The following is a 15,911-nucleotide window of genomic DNA, read 5'->3' on the forward strand; positions in this document are numbered from 1 at the left end:
TTTGAGCATATCTCCAGAGAGAAAAAATTCTCTCCCATATGCTCACTATTCTATGTAATTTTAAAGCCATATCCAACATTATTATTATTCCCCCCACCACCAAAAGCCTTAAGCTTATGCTTATCTTATCCTATTTTTATTGCTTCACCTTATCTATGCTAACTTGTACTAGGGATATCAATCAAAGAAATGAAAATTTCAATAAAAACAAATAATCAGTGAAAACACATGCACAAATGTAAGTGCAAAACATACAATTACAGAAATTCAAAATGTAAAATACAAACTTTTAAAAAACTTTTGAAACAATAAAAGTTACAAAAAGAAACTTGTTTTACAAAACACTAAAGTCTATCTAAAATAATAACTATGCAAAACTCATGCTAACTGCATCTTACAAATCCTATTTGAAAAATTCAAGGAAAACTTTTTACTATGCTAAGACCTTATCCTATTGCTAATATAGAAAACAAAAACTAACTACATTTAAACTCAAAATCAACTTGCTATACTAATAAAATCAAAACTTCGTAACAATTTAACTATCTACATATCTATATAAATATACAGACCTGTATAACTTCTACATCTATGTAAATCTTATGTACAAATTATATTATAGACTATGTACATAGTATCTACAAACTGTCTACATTTTGCAGGAGGAAAATAAACTTCCCCCCTTAAGATAGTGTCAGAAAACCTTAAAGATTTTCTTGATGTTATTTTCTATGAGCACATAAAGTCTTCCTGTGAAATAACATCTTATTAATTTAACGTATATAATAATTATTATCTTCACAAAGTGATTTATCTGTATTTATTTATTTCTTGAATACTCATCATCTGGTTATGATGTTGTAGCGTTTGTGAGAAATGTGTCCTATATGTGTTATTGTGTAGTGAATACTTACCAAATCTTTAAAGTCACCTACTCTGCTACTGTTTTCTGTCTTCGTGCTGTTACTATGTAGTATAGTATTTGTTTGCAACTACAGTGAAAGTGTGTAATGTTAGAATGGCACAAAAATCTTATAGTTCATGTCCACAGTCTGTGCTCTTCTCTGTGTTGATTTTTCTGTAATGTCTCTGTTACAGTTGAGTCATCCTTTCTGCTGTCATCTTCTCTGTTTCTTCTATGTTGTCTTCATCTTCGTCTCAATCTTGATCTCTGTCTTTAGTTTATTCTTCTTCTTGAATAATTTCTTCTTCTGATGTCTTTTTGACTACAGTCACATTGTCTGATGTAATCTCTTCTGCTGCTGTTGCTTTTTTCACATGTGAGCAATGCAGCCAAGATTCTTCCTCTAATACACGAACAGCTGAAGGTATTGTCTAAATAATGTGGAAAGGCCCTATCCATAATGGCTGGGTTGTGCTAGTTCTATTAAAGTTTTTAATGTAAACTGAATCCCCAGGTTTTATCATATGGAGTGCATAATCTAACAGATCCCCTTGAGTTAAAATTCCCATTTCTTTTAATTCTTTAACCCTGCTTTGTAACTCTGTGATGTATTCAGCAAGTGTAACATCTCCTTCAAGCATAAATACATAAGCTGTCTTAAAACTTTTTGCCTGCAATTCTGAATGTCCAAATCACATTTCATATGGTGAGATATGCACATCTCCTCTTGGTCTAATGTGCAAATAGAACAGCGCTAAAGCCAAATATTTGGCCACTTCAAATGAGTTTCTGTGCATAATTTCCCAATTATACTTTTGATTTCTCTGTTTAGTTTCTCCACTTGACTAGAACTTTGGGAGATATGGGACATGAAATTTTGGCATGATACTCAGATTCTTATAAACTTGTTTTAGAACCAAATCTGTAAAATGGCTCCCTTTGTTAAAATCTACTCTCAGTGGTTATTAGGTATCTATTGTCTGCAAAAACCTGTGGTTCCTAAGATGGCTCTGAGTTGCTGTTTGATTTTAGGGGCACTCAGCTTTTGTATGTCTGCTACTCTCGTTTAGAAAATGCTTCTGGATCCCTCAGACAGCACAAACCCTAAATATTCTACACGAATAAGACACCATTGAAGTTTAGTTTTTGATATTTTGTGTCCCCCCCTTATAGAGCTTACACAGAAGATGTTTACTATCACACAGTCACACTTTTGCAGATGGTGATGCTAGAAATAGATCTGTCCTTGAACTGGATATTATTCAAATCTATAAGATTTGGGAAAACAATGAAGGAATATCACAGAATCCCTGAGGCAAACGGGACTATGAATACTGATTTCCCTGCCACTTGAATGCAAATATCTTCTGTGAGTCTTTGTGTATTGGTATTGAGAAAAAATCAGAATATAAATCAACCACAGTAAAATATTTTGCATGACTTGGGATGGATGAAGTGATGGTAGCAGGATTTGATAAAACTGGGTAAGATTTTGTTATATAAATCATTAACAACTCTTAAATCTTGAATGAATGTATAGACCAGTGACCGGCAAACTTTTGAAAGAGGGGACCAAAGGAAAGGAAATGCTCATATGTCAGTCTATTTCTAAGGTAACTCTTTTGAAGTTTCAATGTATTGTATCCTACTCATTGTATTTGTCAGATTAGGAATAATGTCCCGCTGCAGGATAGAACATTTCAGGGGGCCACATCTTGCCCATGGGCCATAGTTTGCCCATCACTGGTATAGATTATTCTTCCTTTGGCACCTAGCTTGTGTTTTTTAACAGGTAAAATATGGGTGTTATATTCAGAGATGCATGGTATTATTATGCCTTGCTGCAATAATGAGTTTATTATTGGGGTGATCCCATCAGTGGCCTCTTTACTAAATGGGTACTGTGGAATGCATGGTGGTGGACCTCCTTTAGTCAGTACTTTAACAGGGGTTGCTGATTTTAATAAACCTACATCTGTAGAATCTGTAGCCCATAAGCCTTTTGGAATATCATCTGGTATCTGATGTTATTCCCTTCCCCCTCTGACTCTACTGTATCCAGGAATAATACAGGGAAAAGGTTCAGGGATTCTCCTGGGCCAAGCCGATGAGGATGGTGATGCTCTATATGGTAAGTGGAAAATTCTGAAGGCAGCAGGGTTTTGTGGTGGGTAGGTAATGAGTTTTAGACATTCTAAGTTTGAGATGTTCCTAGGACATCCAGTCTGAGATGGCCAAGAAGCAGATGGCTATGCCGGAGGAAGTTCAATAGAGAGACTTCAGCCTGAATCATCTGCACAGGGATGATAATAGACCCAATGAGATAACCAAGTGTGATAATGCAAAGTGAAAATGGGCGTTGGGTGGGCCCTGTGAGAGCCTCATTGTCAGAAGGTAGATGCCTTACATGCCTGGTATAGTTATCTGAGGAGGGGATGCCTTCCCAGTTATTGTACAAGAACACCAGGAAACTAAATGACCACCATTCACATTCATCAACTGTGAGATTCGTGTTGGACAAAAAATAATATAGCAAAGGCTTTGAAGCTGCTACTCTTACCAACCTCCTTCCCACTATCACCACAGGTTTACCCAACATAGAACTAGATAGTTGCAATATCCCCAAACTCCAGCCCTCTTGGAAACTGTTTATCAATTAATAAAATTCATTTGTATATGTATGCTGTATTTATGACCTTAACCTTGTAAGGACCCTATCGCTCATTTGAAGAGTCATTTGTCAGTAAATGTAGAAATTAATAATAACTGGAGAGACTTGATTATTCTCCCTATTGAAGAAAAAAATTATTTTCCATATTCAGAAAATAGTACTAATTTGAGGATTTAGTGTATTGGGGGCATGACTGAAGGTACACCTTGTACTGCAAAAGGCAGTCAGTGTCTTCAGGAGAGGGAAATAAAAGAACATGGCAGGAATGTAAGATGAGATCTAAAATGAAACAAAGCTTGTTAGAAATAAAAGAGATGTTCGAAAGAAAATTCTCACTCTTTTCCAACTACGCTATTTAAAAAATATGGGACAATGAGGTGGCACAGTATTGTGGAGTGATTTCTGGGCTTGGAATAAGAACAACATGAGTTCAAATATAGTTTTACTAGCTGTGTAATCCTGGTCAAGTTACTTAACTTCCATCTAATTCAGCTTCCTCATCTGTAAAATGGTGATAATAACAGCATTTACCTCCTAGGTCTGTCATGAGAATCAAATAAGCTAATATTAAAAAAGTGCTTGACAAACCTTAAAGTATTACAAATATGTTATCATTATAACTATTATTATTATATACTAGTATATACTGTTGCATACTAGTAGAAAATTTTCCCCTATCTGCCAGTCATAGAATAACATGGTTATCTACTAAAGATCAAAATATTAAGACTATTTTGGGATCAGGTAAGACATGAACTTTGAACATTGAATGGAACTTTATAGAAACTGATGTTCAGAAAAGTTAAGGAATCTGTTCAGATTCACAAAGAATGGTAATACTAGAACTAAGCCTAGAACTCGCCCTTTGACAGCTCAGTTCCAGGTGGTCTGTTTAAAAAGCTGCATAAATTGGGGGAAGCTGGGTAGCTCAGTGGATTGAGAGTCAGGCCTAGAGATGGGAGGTCCTAGGTTCAAATCCAGCCACAGACACTTCCCAGCTGTGTGACCCTGGGCAAGTCACTTGACCCCCATTGCCCACTCTTCTACCTAGGAGCCAATACACAGAAGTTAAGGGTTTAAAACATTTTTAAAAAAGCTACATAAATTAATTACTATATTATTAAAACAATTATTGCTTAAGCAAATTAAATAAAATGCTTTTTAAAAGAAAAGAATATTTTAATCCCATAAATAATAATTTTGATATTGAATAGATGAGAATTCTCTTCTTATATTTTCTGAATTAATCCTGGTTGTATTCTCTTTAACATATCAACTATTAGTTTATTTAAGGTCATCCAGACAGTTAAAGGTATGGCAGTAAGTTTTGGCTTTGAAAATAAATACAATTATTTTTTATAATGAAAAAAAACCTAATTATTTCAAACAACTATTTAAAGATTTATATAGGCTATAAGGGAATCTTGTCTTATTTGTTTTCTTATGTAGTATAAATCTGTCCCTGGGGAAAAAATAAACTAGAGAAGTTAAAGAATAAAATACTGAAGTGTTAGAAGTAGACTATTTTTTCTTTGTAACATCAAACAGGTTTCAAAATATTCATTCATGCTGGCTGAACAATTTGAATATAAGTAACCAATGAAATGATGGTCTTCAACTCAGAGAATTTTATTTGAAAAAAAAAAAAAAGGAGGAGACCCCAATAAAATGTGAAGTAGCAGCCATTCCCTCTTGGATATGGGTATTTAGCCACCCATCCATTTTTTCCACACTACTTTGAAAATCCTACATACAAAGAAGGCTCATGCTGCCAGGTATGTAATTTCTGTGCTTTTGAGATGTTTAGAAAAAAAAAGAAAGCAAAATAAATTAAATTTCAATGGATTTGGAAGTCACAGCAATAGGTATATATAGTTTATATGACAAATAACCCTAAGTTATTACAGACTTTATTAATGAGGTAGACTGAATGGAACTAACATTTGAATATGCATGACTAACAAAGAGCAGCTTTTTTGTTCCAATTTTTTTCTAAAAGGGATAAAGTAAAATTCTTTTAAAGATGCTTCTTATCATAAACTTTCCAAATAAATATATTTGAGCCAAAAGGTCAAAATATATTCTGATGAAATATACTGTTACTAAAAAAAATACTTTCATCTCCATCTAAAATTTCTACAACAACTCATCCTACTCATCCAAAAACAAACATTCTTCACATTTCAAGCAGCTGCTTCATTATAATTTCTAAACAAAAATAATTATTTTTGTTGTGTTCACTAAAAGTAAGGTTAAATAAACCTTTTGAGTACAAAGATTTCTCTTCTATAGTAAGTAGCACTAGTTAAAAGACTGGGGAATGGGTAAATTATTGCACCAAATGGCTGAGAATTAATCTCTGATGACTAGCTGCAATCTAACGAGGCATCTGTGTCCCAGGGAACCCACAGTATGTCCCTGGCGGTATGTGTAGTGTGTAGAGTCTGCATGGCATTCTTTGTCCTCTTTTGCAAGCAGCTTTTCGTCTCATTGTTTAGAATATCCTCATGCATCTGTGACGCGTGGAATGCATTCATACTAACAGACTTACTATTGTTTTCTCTCAGAAGCTTTGTTGAGCAAAGACTGCATCAGGGTTCTTGATAATTATATTGCTTAATTAATCAAGACAAAAAAAATTTGCAAATCATTGCCTGGTTGCCAAGCAGGGAGATAAAAAATGAAAACAATACAAGCTGAAGCAATATAACAAAAGTAACAGCTATCTGATCAGAAATTCTTATATAATGAAGCTATTAATGCTAAATCGGTTAATGTTAACATTGCTCCAGGTGTCTCTACTTAGATGCAAACAAAAAGGCTAACATTATGTATATAAAAGGCCAAATGTTGCCATGGATTCTGTAACCTGATAGAGAGGACAGCCTTTTCATTTGATTAGGGAATGCAATTTAAATACCAGGGACTGAAGCCAAACAACAGACATTTCCCTTTGCAAGCCTCTTTCATTCACCCTGAGGTCAGTAGTTGGTGAACAAAAGGTCAGCCACACTTGCCCTGGAAATGTCTGGATTAATTTTATTACATTGTAATGGTTTGTATTTTAAATGTAGGGATAACACTAAATTTCCAGTTACCTATTATTTTGTTTTGTCCTTTGGGCTTGTGAAATAAAGTATTAAAGAAATGGGTTCTCTCAACTCATTTTGACACAATCTGTAACCATTTTTTTTACAAAATTGAAATTGGTATTCATATGAAATAATTACAGAACAGCACAAATTTGACTATAGTATAAATCTCTACTTATTTATCTTTGAAGATGAAAACTAAAATACTCTAAAGTTATACAGAGAGAAATAAGAAAATTATGGAAGAGTGAATGATACTTTTTAAAGTTTTTTTCTGAATACATAAGTGGAGAGTAACTAATTACTGCAGGATGACATGTTCTCATTCTGAAAAATGCTATTTTCTAATATCTTAATACTTATCTATTTTGATAGCTATTATCTAATGAATCTTTGGGGATAAAATAAATCTTTTATAAAGAAATAAGTCCTGCTGATACTATAATTTTCATGAGATGTAAATCAAAGATACTCTATACTTATTTTGAAGAAACCTCTGACTTCTTGCTTTAATAGTGAAAAACCTAAGTAGGAAACACAGGGAAGACCTCTTTACCATAATGGTTTTGAAGAACAGTATAAATATCACTTTACTAAATGCCATAATATCTGGATATTGTCACATGTAGTTAGGATGTTTCAGGCAACGGTACTACACAGTTGAATAATCTTACATTTGTATTTTTTAAACCTCAAAATAAAATGTATTTCTCATAATTCACTAAAAGCTAGGACATAAATCCTTATTTGTTAAGTAAAATACTCTATTGTCTAATCAAAAAATTGGGAAATAGTGGATTAAATATATATTTTGAATAAAAATACAGAATAGATTTAATATTTGCATAAGCCTGGAGTCATCCTACCTATAAGTTAACTTGACTATTTTATTCTATTCAATTCAACAAATATTTATTAAGTACCAGATATTTACCAGGCTGAGTGCTAGGGATACAAATAAAATGAAAATAGCACCTGTAACATTTAAAGTATGAAATTCTTATAGAAATCTGAAAATTGTTGGGGAGTGGGACTTCCCCTTTGACAATCTTATTTTTACCAAATAAAAGCAATATTAAGGGTATTAAATTTAGGTAGTCAAATTAGTTTATGGAAATTCTCACAGGATAGGATAGATCTTGTCATTTTTAGCATCATTGTTAACTGGTTAAGCTGATTTTGTGGCAAATGTTAAGAAATCATTAGATTATCTAAGCTACTGTGTAAACAGATACCCCCTTAATATATTCAAGTTAGTGATGCCATCTTCTTTATTGGAATTTTAGAGGAACCTCAAAATCATATTATGTTAGATATTATATAACAGAAAAGAAACTTTTGTTTTCTCATTTTTTCATATTTATCAATCAACTTCAATGTATAAATTCAGACTTTTAATTATTTTTGATATTCAATTCATTATGATAAATTCTTGTTGGAACTGGATTCTTAAAAGATACTTCAAATAAATAGCAAGCAAGTTAAAAATGAAGATGGAGGCTTTGGAATAAAAGATTATACCATAGATAGTCTTTAAATATCTTTGCTCATTTATAACTCCAGTTAAATCTGGACAGTTGTGACTTAGCTCTATATAGGCCATTTACAAAAAAAAATGTAAATTACTTTAATGCATTTATATAATAATTTTTCCATAATAGTTTAATCATATGCCAAACAGTACATAGGACATGGCAATAATATGATGAAATTGTACCTCTGGTTTCTTCATTATCTCGATGAAGAACATGTGATTCTTCATTGGATAAATAATAATTAAAACATCTCCAAAATCTGTTGGTATAATACCCCTGCGGTAGTTCCTGGTGTGTTCAGACCAGACGATGTGAACCTCGTCATTTCCCAAGTGACGAAGCTGCAACAGCAAATTGGCTCTTTATTAATCAGAGTGATAACAACAGTTTATGAGGGGTCATGGTTTACAAATTGAATTACAATGCTCAGTAGCAGAAATATTTCATTATTTAAAAAGGTTAAAACACTGATTTCTTTTACATGCAATAAAATGGTGCAGGTGGCATGATTACTTAAAAATAATATGGACTTCATTTGAAACACATATTGGTACTTATATAGCATTTATAATCAGTACATACAGAGAAATTATTGCTGTTCTAGTACAAAGTATTAATGGGAAAAATTTTTCAACAAAATTTTAATATAACCAAAAGCAGTATTCTGAAAACACCGCAAACTAAAAGATGAAAGTTATTTTTTTTTCATTACGGCATTGCTTTAAAGAATCTTGATTCAAATATTTAACTAATCAGAAATATACCTGAATAGGAAAAAAATCACACAATTTTAATTATAATAGAGTTTATTCTATAGCTTATAGTGCTTATTTGTTGTCAAAAACTTTTAAGAATTACATATAGAACAAAAAATGTAAACTTGCACAAAATTTATATTTTTTATTCTGGGTTTAAAAATCATAGCCTGTTATGCTTTTTTACCCGCAGAGACAAATAACACAGAAAGAATTTCTATGATTTGAAAATATTACTAAGAACGAAATGTGTTTCATAAGTAATCCTATCTAGGTAAATATGAAATGAGTCAAGAGTGTAGAAACTTGAAATAAAAAATTAAAATGTTCTCCTAAAGTCCGGTACTGTACTTATATTGTAATTATAAAGATACTTCTAAGGTAGAGGATTTCTGTAATTATAAAGATACTGCACTATACTGTAATTATAAAGATACTTCTAGGAGGAGGATTTCTCAATTCTCATTACTTTCTATTAAGATAAAATTTCAGTTTTTAAAAATAGCAACAGGATGATGTGGGCACCATGAAAAAAAAATTCCAAAATTTGTCTTATAAATACAGCACTATGAAAAACGAGAGAATACTGATACTTCAATTTGTGAAATGCATGTCCTGTGTCAAAATTAAAGGTAAAGGTAAGGCTAGACTACTGTGAAAATAAGTATTTTATAATTTAAAAAAGCCTAAAGATAATCATTTGGGGGTGGTAAGTTACATGTGATGTATTCTAAATGTAATAAGGAAATGGATGTTCTTCAACAATTTAACTACTGAGTTGGAAAAACACATGTGAACCCAATATAGTCTGTTTTTTATTATAGAGTTACAAAGGAAGTCAGTTACTTTAAAATGTCTCCCTACTCTTTCATATTTCATTTTTCTGGAAGCAAAATTATAAAACAATTATTTAAAAAAAGAGATTTATATCTACATTTCTGTATTTCTGTGCTTCTGTAACTATGTGTTTATTGTGTGCAAAGGTGCATGGGTATAATTCAATTATTTGTAAGTAGGTTCATAACCCATCATTTATGTTGAGCACTACTTCCTAATGGTGTGCAAAACTTTTCTTTGAAAATTGTTCATTGGTGTTTTTTTTCCCACTTACAGATCAACCTAAATTAGAGTCATACAAAACAATAAAACATAAATGAGTTGTACCAGCAACTGTTAGGAAAGTATTCATAATGATGAAATCACACAACGGCTTTTGAAATGAATACTTAATGTAACTGAATTGAAATTTTATGTAACTCTATTTCTACCTTAACAAATATCACAACTTAAAAACATTTTGACAGTGCCCCATATATCTCCAGAGTAATACACTACTCTGAAAGTGAAAACATGGTAGCCATTTTGTGTTAACAGCATAACGAATAAGGTTTTCAAGGGAGAAGTGAATAACATCTAATTGAAACTTCAGGGGGAATTTAGAAAAGCAGAATGTAATTACTAAAGCTGGAACATAGCCAGGATTCAATACCTAACACCCCTAATCTTAAAAATAGTAACATATTGCTCTTGAAATAATGCTTGAGCAAATACCTTTTAGGTGAAGAATCCTCCTTATTTAAATAAAAACTCTTAGTGTTACTTCATATTATTTTAGAAATTATTCAACTGGTTTTAAGACTAAAATAAAATTTAATAAAATTCCACCCTAAGGCAATGTATCAAAATGTAGGAAGTCTATTTTGAGTTGATAGTTATGGATTTTAAAGCATGATATATCACTTCTCTAAAACTCCCATTTAACAGTAAACAAAATATTTAAAACAAAAGTTTGCCATTATAAAACTGCAGCAAACCTAATGGAGAAATACATTAAATTGTACTATTCCTCCTGTAATAATCCACTATTATGTAACATTTACTTTCATTGTTTATAATATAATATTAATCATCATGAGGTTATTTTCTTTTCAATGATGGTTGTCTTGAGCATCTGGGTACCACATGTGTAATTAATTAAATCACAAAATTAACAGTTAAGGCATCAAGCTCAATTAAATAAAATATTTGGGGCAAAAGTATATTCAAATGTACCAACAATCATGCAACAAGAACATATTAAATATTAAAAACACAAGTTTTATTAGTCACAAAAATTGCCAGAAGATGCCTAAATAAGAAAAACTTTACATACTTTTCTAGGTTAATGGAAAGTTTACAAAAGATATTCACTTTACATGCTGTATCTGATAAACATTCCCAAAAGAGATTCATTGCAACATACTGTTCAACTACAGTTTCTTCATAATGATCTCAAGTTAGCTCAATCTAAGAATGTGCCTATAACTTATGGGGCCAATTCATAGATTTTTCCATTTTATAATTAGTCATGTCAACTATTTCCATCAATGTAAGCCATACTTCAGAATGTACTTGTCAGTTACAGAACAAATACTCATTTTTCAAGCCTTACAAAAACATTTCATGTTCTGAGTTCTGTCCTTTACCACTTCTACTCATTAGCTTGAATAAACAGTTTTAAAGTCACTATGTTTTAGCTATTCTACATGCTGCCTGCCAGGCAGCACGCCACTGGTGACACTGGTCATGGTACACACCTAATAGTCTGACCTCCTTTTCCATCTAATTGCATTACATAGCCAGCTGGCTCCAGAAAGGAGTCGTCTGTTTGATTGAAGAATTCCTGCTCCTTGGTAGGCATTGCTGCTACTTTTACTAAGTAACAGTCAGGCCTGACATCCCCATTGTTCATCTGACAGTGTGCCCATCCTAAAATCTAAGTTTTATTTGTAAATTAACCAAGAAACTTCCTGCCAGAACAGTGCTGCCTGGAGACTGATAATGTGTGCCTTTCATTCCCTTTCACTCTTACTGTATCACTGCCAATTTGCTTTTCTGCTGCTGGCCAGCCCGAGGCTATAAAAGCCTTGTAAGACATAAGTGCAATTATAGTCCTGGAGTCAAATGAATTGGACAAATCCAATAGCACAGCTCTGTCCCCACTTTGCAAAACCCCTACAGCAGTTAGATTAGCTGCTAAAAATCTAATCTAGCTATAGCTAACAAATTTCTGCAGCAAAAGATCAAGAGTTCAGTATGGGGTTGCAACCAGATTTCTGAATTGAAAAAGTTCTACTATGACAAGGGCAGAGCATAGCATAAATCACTTTAGAATTCTGCAGCTCATTTTTAAGCTGTTAGGTACAATTTAGTTAGAATAAGACAAGGGACTATCAGATGCTGTTACTGGGATTGATTTTCGTTCTAGCTGCAAGACATCCTGATGAAGAAAGTTTATCACTAATGATGCTAAATCCTGGAGCTGCAAAAGGTATCAGCTGAATTGTGATGATTTCAGTGGGGAATCTTTCAAACAAGGCCAAATCTGAGACATCATTTGTAGAGGTGTGTGTTTTTAACCAAAAAAATCAACAACAAAAACCCAACAGTATTTCTTTTCTTTAAGAGAAAGGAAATGTTTAAAATTTTTATTCCCTCTAAAGAAAGGAAAACTGTCTTCTCTGATATACAGGATCTTTTTTGCATAATTCACAATTACACCGATGACAAAATAGAATTTGATCCTGACAGCATTAAAATCCTTTACTATGCATTTCAAAGAGTCAGGAAAGTGAGGACCTGGTTGGATGGTAGTCTCAAATAGATCATCTGAAATATCATTTAAGGTAAATGCTTTAAGATGGGAGCTGAGGTCTTTCCTTTATCTTTCACAGATGTTCAGAACAGGAAGGGGGTCTCAGTAACCACACCTCTCTTAACTCTAAAAAGTGGACATCCAGCCTAGCTTTGAAGTTTCTAATGAATGGGGATCCCTCTCTCACCTCCTGAGGCAGATCACTCCACCTGGGTTTTGGGATCATTGTGAAGAAGTTTTTCATTATACCTAATTGAAGTTAGCTACTCTGTTTGTTCCAACCATCTGTTTTTAATCTCTGCTGCTAAACAGAAAAGGTCTTCTCTCTTAATTAGATGACACTCTTTCTGATACTTGACAGTTTCTCATCTTCAAGCTAGAACTACCCTCAAATCTTTAATCCTCTCATGCCACAAATCTGAATCAGTCAGAAAGACCGGAGTTAAAATTTGGCTTCAGACACTTACAAGCTATATGACCCAGCACATTTCACTTACCCTATTTGCCTCAGTTTCTCCATCTATAAAACTGGCATAATAATAGCACCTTGCCTCCCAGGGTTGTTGTGTGGCTCAAATGAAATGGTAATTGTAAGGCACTTAATATAGTGCCTTATACCTAGCACATGATAAATGCTACAAAAATTCTTCTTATTATTCTGGTATCTCTCATCTGAATAGTCTCCAGTTTGGGAAAGTACTTCCTAAAGTGTAGTGCCACTATAAAGAGGAAGCATATAGACAGGAAACTAGACTAGCTAAGAGTCTAAAGTCCTAAGTTTTAATTTTCATTCTGTTAATTACTGTCTGATTGTCACTTATCCCCTCTGGCTTTCAGCTTTGCATTTATTTGAGATCATTCTATTTTCTTGTCTTTGCTTCAGAACTTCAACATATCCATGATTCATGTGAATACTCCTTCTAGTAGTGCAGATCTCAATCCATTTAATACTTCACATTCTTTATAATTATGATACTGTCTTCCCATAAATAAATCTATAGGTTTACCCTGGCATTAGGGATGTAGAAATCAGCATAGTCTGTGAATATGTGTGAAACTGCGTTAAATTTTTCAACTACAATAATATTATATAAAATTTCATATCAATCATTCTGTTTAAGTGTCACTATGTTGATAACTTCCTCTCTTTTCTCCCTTTCCCATACACACAATGTACTTCTTCAATGAACTTTGAATCACCTGTAGTTTTATTTATTCAGAGGTCATGATGTTTCATTTTTACATTTGTTTAACAATACTAGAGAAACATAAGTTTAAAAAGTTGGCTTATTTGTGTCAGATATCTATTAGGGTATCACAGAGAATGCTATGTACTTCCCCAAATGCAATTCAATCTGATCTCATTTCTACTCTTAGGACAGTTCATTAGTAATGTCTATCCCAAATATGTGTGCTGATGACTTACTTAATGTGCTCTCCTTCCAACTATGTGCAATACTTTGGGCATTTCATATTCTTAATTCACTCAGTATTTCCACTGTAGATTGTTTGGGCCAACTTTTTTCTATGTGAATCATGTAGAGAAAGTTCTGTTGTATTAAAAGTCATGATGCAATCAATATAATTTCATCTATAACCAAGCCATCTCATAAATATAGGCAATCTCCCTACCATATGAACTTTGTGCAGGACAACGTCCATAATGGTAGCAAAAAACCTTGGTGAATATATACGACTCTCTGTCTAATGTCTTGGTTAATATTGATAATCAGAGGACTGTTGAACAAAATTATTTATGTGGTTACATTCATCAAATATTTTTGTATGATCTTGAAATATGTGCAAGATATTGCAAGAAAATGGTTATGGCAAGAAGTGGCATAAAAATGAGAAATTGTATGTTGAGAAAAAGACACATGCATGCCTGCCACATAGCAAGAATGAGCAATAATAGAGAGGCCAGGTGCTGCATTGTTAAAAGACCAAGAGAAAGGCCTCGAGTGCAGTTGATAGATCCTGTGTGGAGGATTTATGAGAGAACACCAACAAGAATCACACAAAATGTGATGATCTTTCTTAGAGAGTACACTTATTGACTAGATCATGGTATAAAATAAATGAATTTGCTGTACATTTAAATTGGAAATATTATAATTATAACGTAGTACACTGATCAACATTCTACTTGGCTTATTTCCTTTTACTTAGCGTTGTGAACTCTAACTTTAAAAACACAGTGGAGTAAGTCATGGCAAGTGAACAAAAAGGTGAAAAAGGAAGCTAGCCATTGAGATGGTTAATATTAATAATATGAAGTTTAAGAAAGTAAAAAGAATTATTGCTGTAATAAATAAAATAGTAATGAATCTGTATCAACAAAACTAAATGAAGGATGGATCATTGTCATCTTATACAAATTAATTTAGCATTAATGAATCATATCTGAAGAGTTTAAAGCATTCTTTTATGAATATAAAATTTGTGCTACTTTTCATTCATAAGCTATTAACAAAAAATGGATAAAACAAAGCCATTTTCTTTTAGTGGAAGTTATAACTACCTATGTATATAAACATCTATACTTTATCACTAGATTATCATAAACAAAAACCAGCCTAGATTTTATAAACATACACACACACACACACACACACACACACATGGATTTTTATTATGTGTCTATAAATAAAATTGACACTTATGCTAAAAAATGTAGTAATAATCATTAAGAAACAGATTATTGTGAATACTTCCCTTTTTTTGGACCTTTATATCCTGATCTAAAGACCTGTTTTCAAGAGTGGTTATTTTTGTTATATATCATTTATTTAACCATTAGATCTTGGATTTGGAGCTTAAAGGGACTCTAGAGGCCAACTAGTCCAACTTTATCATATGGCAGATGAAAAACAGAGGCTCAAACAAATTCACTGATTTGCTTAGTATCACACAGGTAATAAATAATGAAGTCAGATTCCAAAATCTGTTTGTCTGGTTCCAAAAACCATTGTTCAAAAAAAAAACAACATTAGTTTAGCAAACCTATATATAGAGGGGAATTAATGAAGGACAAGGTTCCTTTCTAATGGTATCTAGAAAACATTTTCAAAGAATATATACACACATCATTACCTTTTTGGTAAGAGAATCATCTGAATCAGAAGGCATTCTAGTGGAGACATGGAAAATCACTTCCACAGTAGAGGTAGCGTAGTATGGTGCTGTTTGTCCTGTACTGCCATTTCGCTGCAGGCCACCCATAAATCCGCAGTGTGATGAAAGGTCAACCTTATATATGTAAGAAAATGAAAAATAATGATAATAAAAAACCAGGACTTTTGATTTACTAGACTATAAGA

The 15,911-nt window shown here is 32.7% G+C and overlaps 1 protein-coding gene across 2 annotated transcripts in view; it reads right to left on the minus strand.

Annotated features, from left to right (window-relative positions):
• Positions 1-15,911, minus strand: part of RALGAPA2 (Ral GTPase activating protein catalytic subunit alpha 2) — a 477,726-nt gene that overhangs the window by 123,734 nt on the left and 338,081 nt on the right. For both annotated transcript variants that reach the window (XM_044663434.1, XM_044663433.1), the window contains exons 35-36: positions 15,685-15,840; positions 8,385-8,543 (exon numbers count right to left, since the gene is read on the minus strand). In XM_044663434.1, coding sequence (XP_044519369.1) covers positions 8,385-8,543; positions 15,685-15,840 — 315 coding nt within the window. The remainder of the gene's footprint in view (positions 1-8,384; positions 8,544-15,684; positions 15,841-15,911) is intronic.

This window comes from Gracilinanus agilis, chromosome 2, assembly GCF_016433145.1.
Source record: "Gracilinanus agilis isolate LMUSP501 chromosome 2, AgileGrace, whole genome shotgun sequence".
Lineage (NCBI taxonomy): Eukaryota > Metazoa > Chordata > Mammalia > Didelphimorphia > Didelphidae > Gracilinanus > Gracilinanus agilis.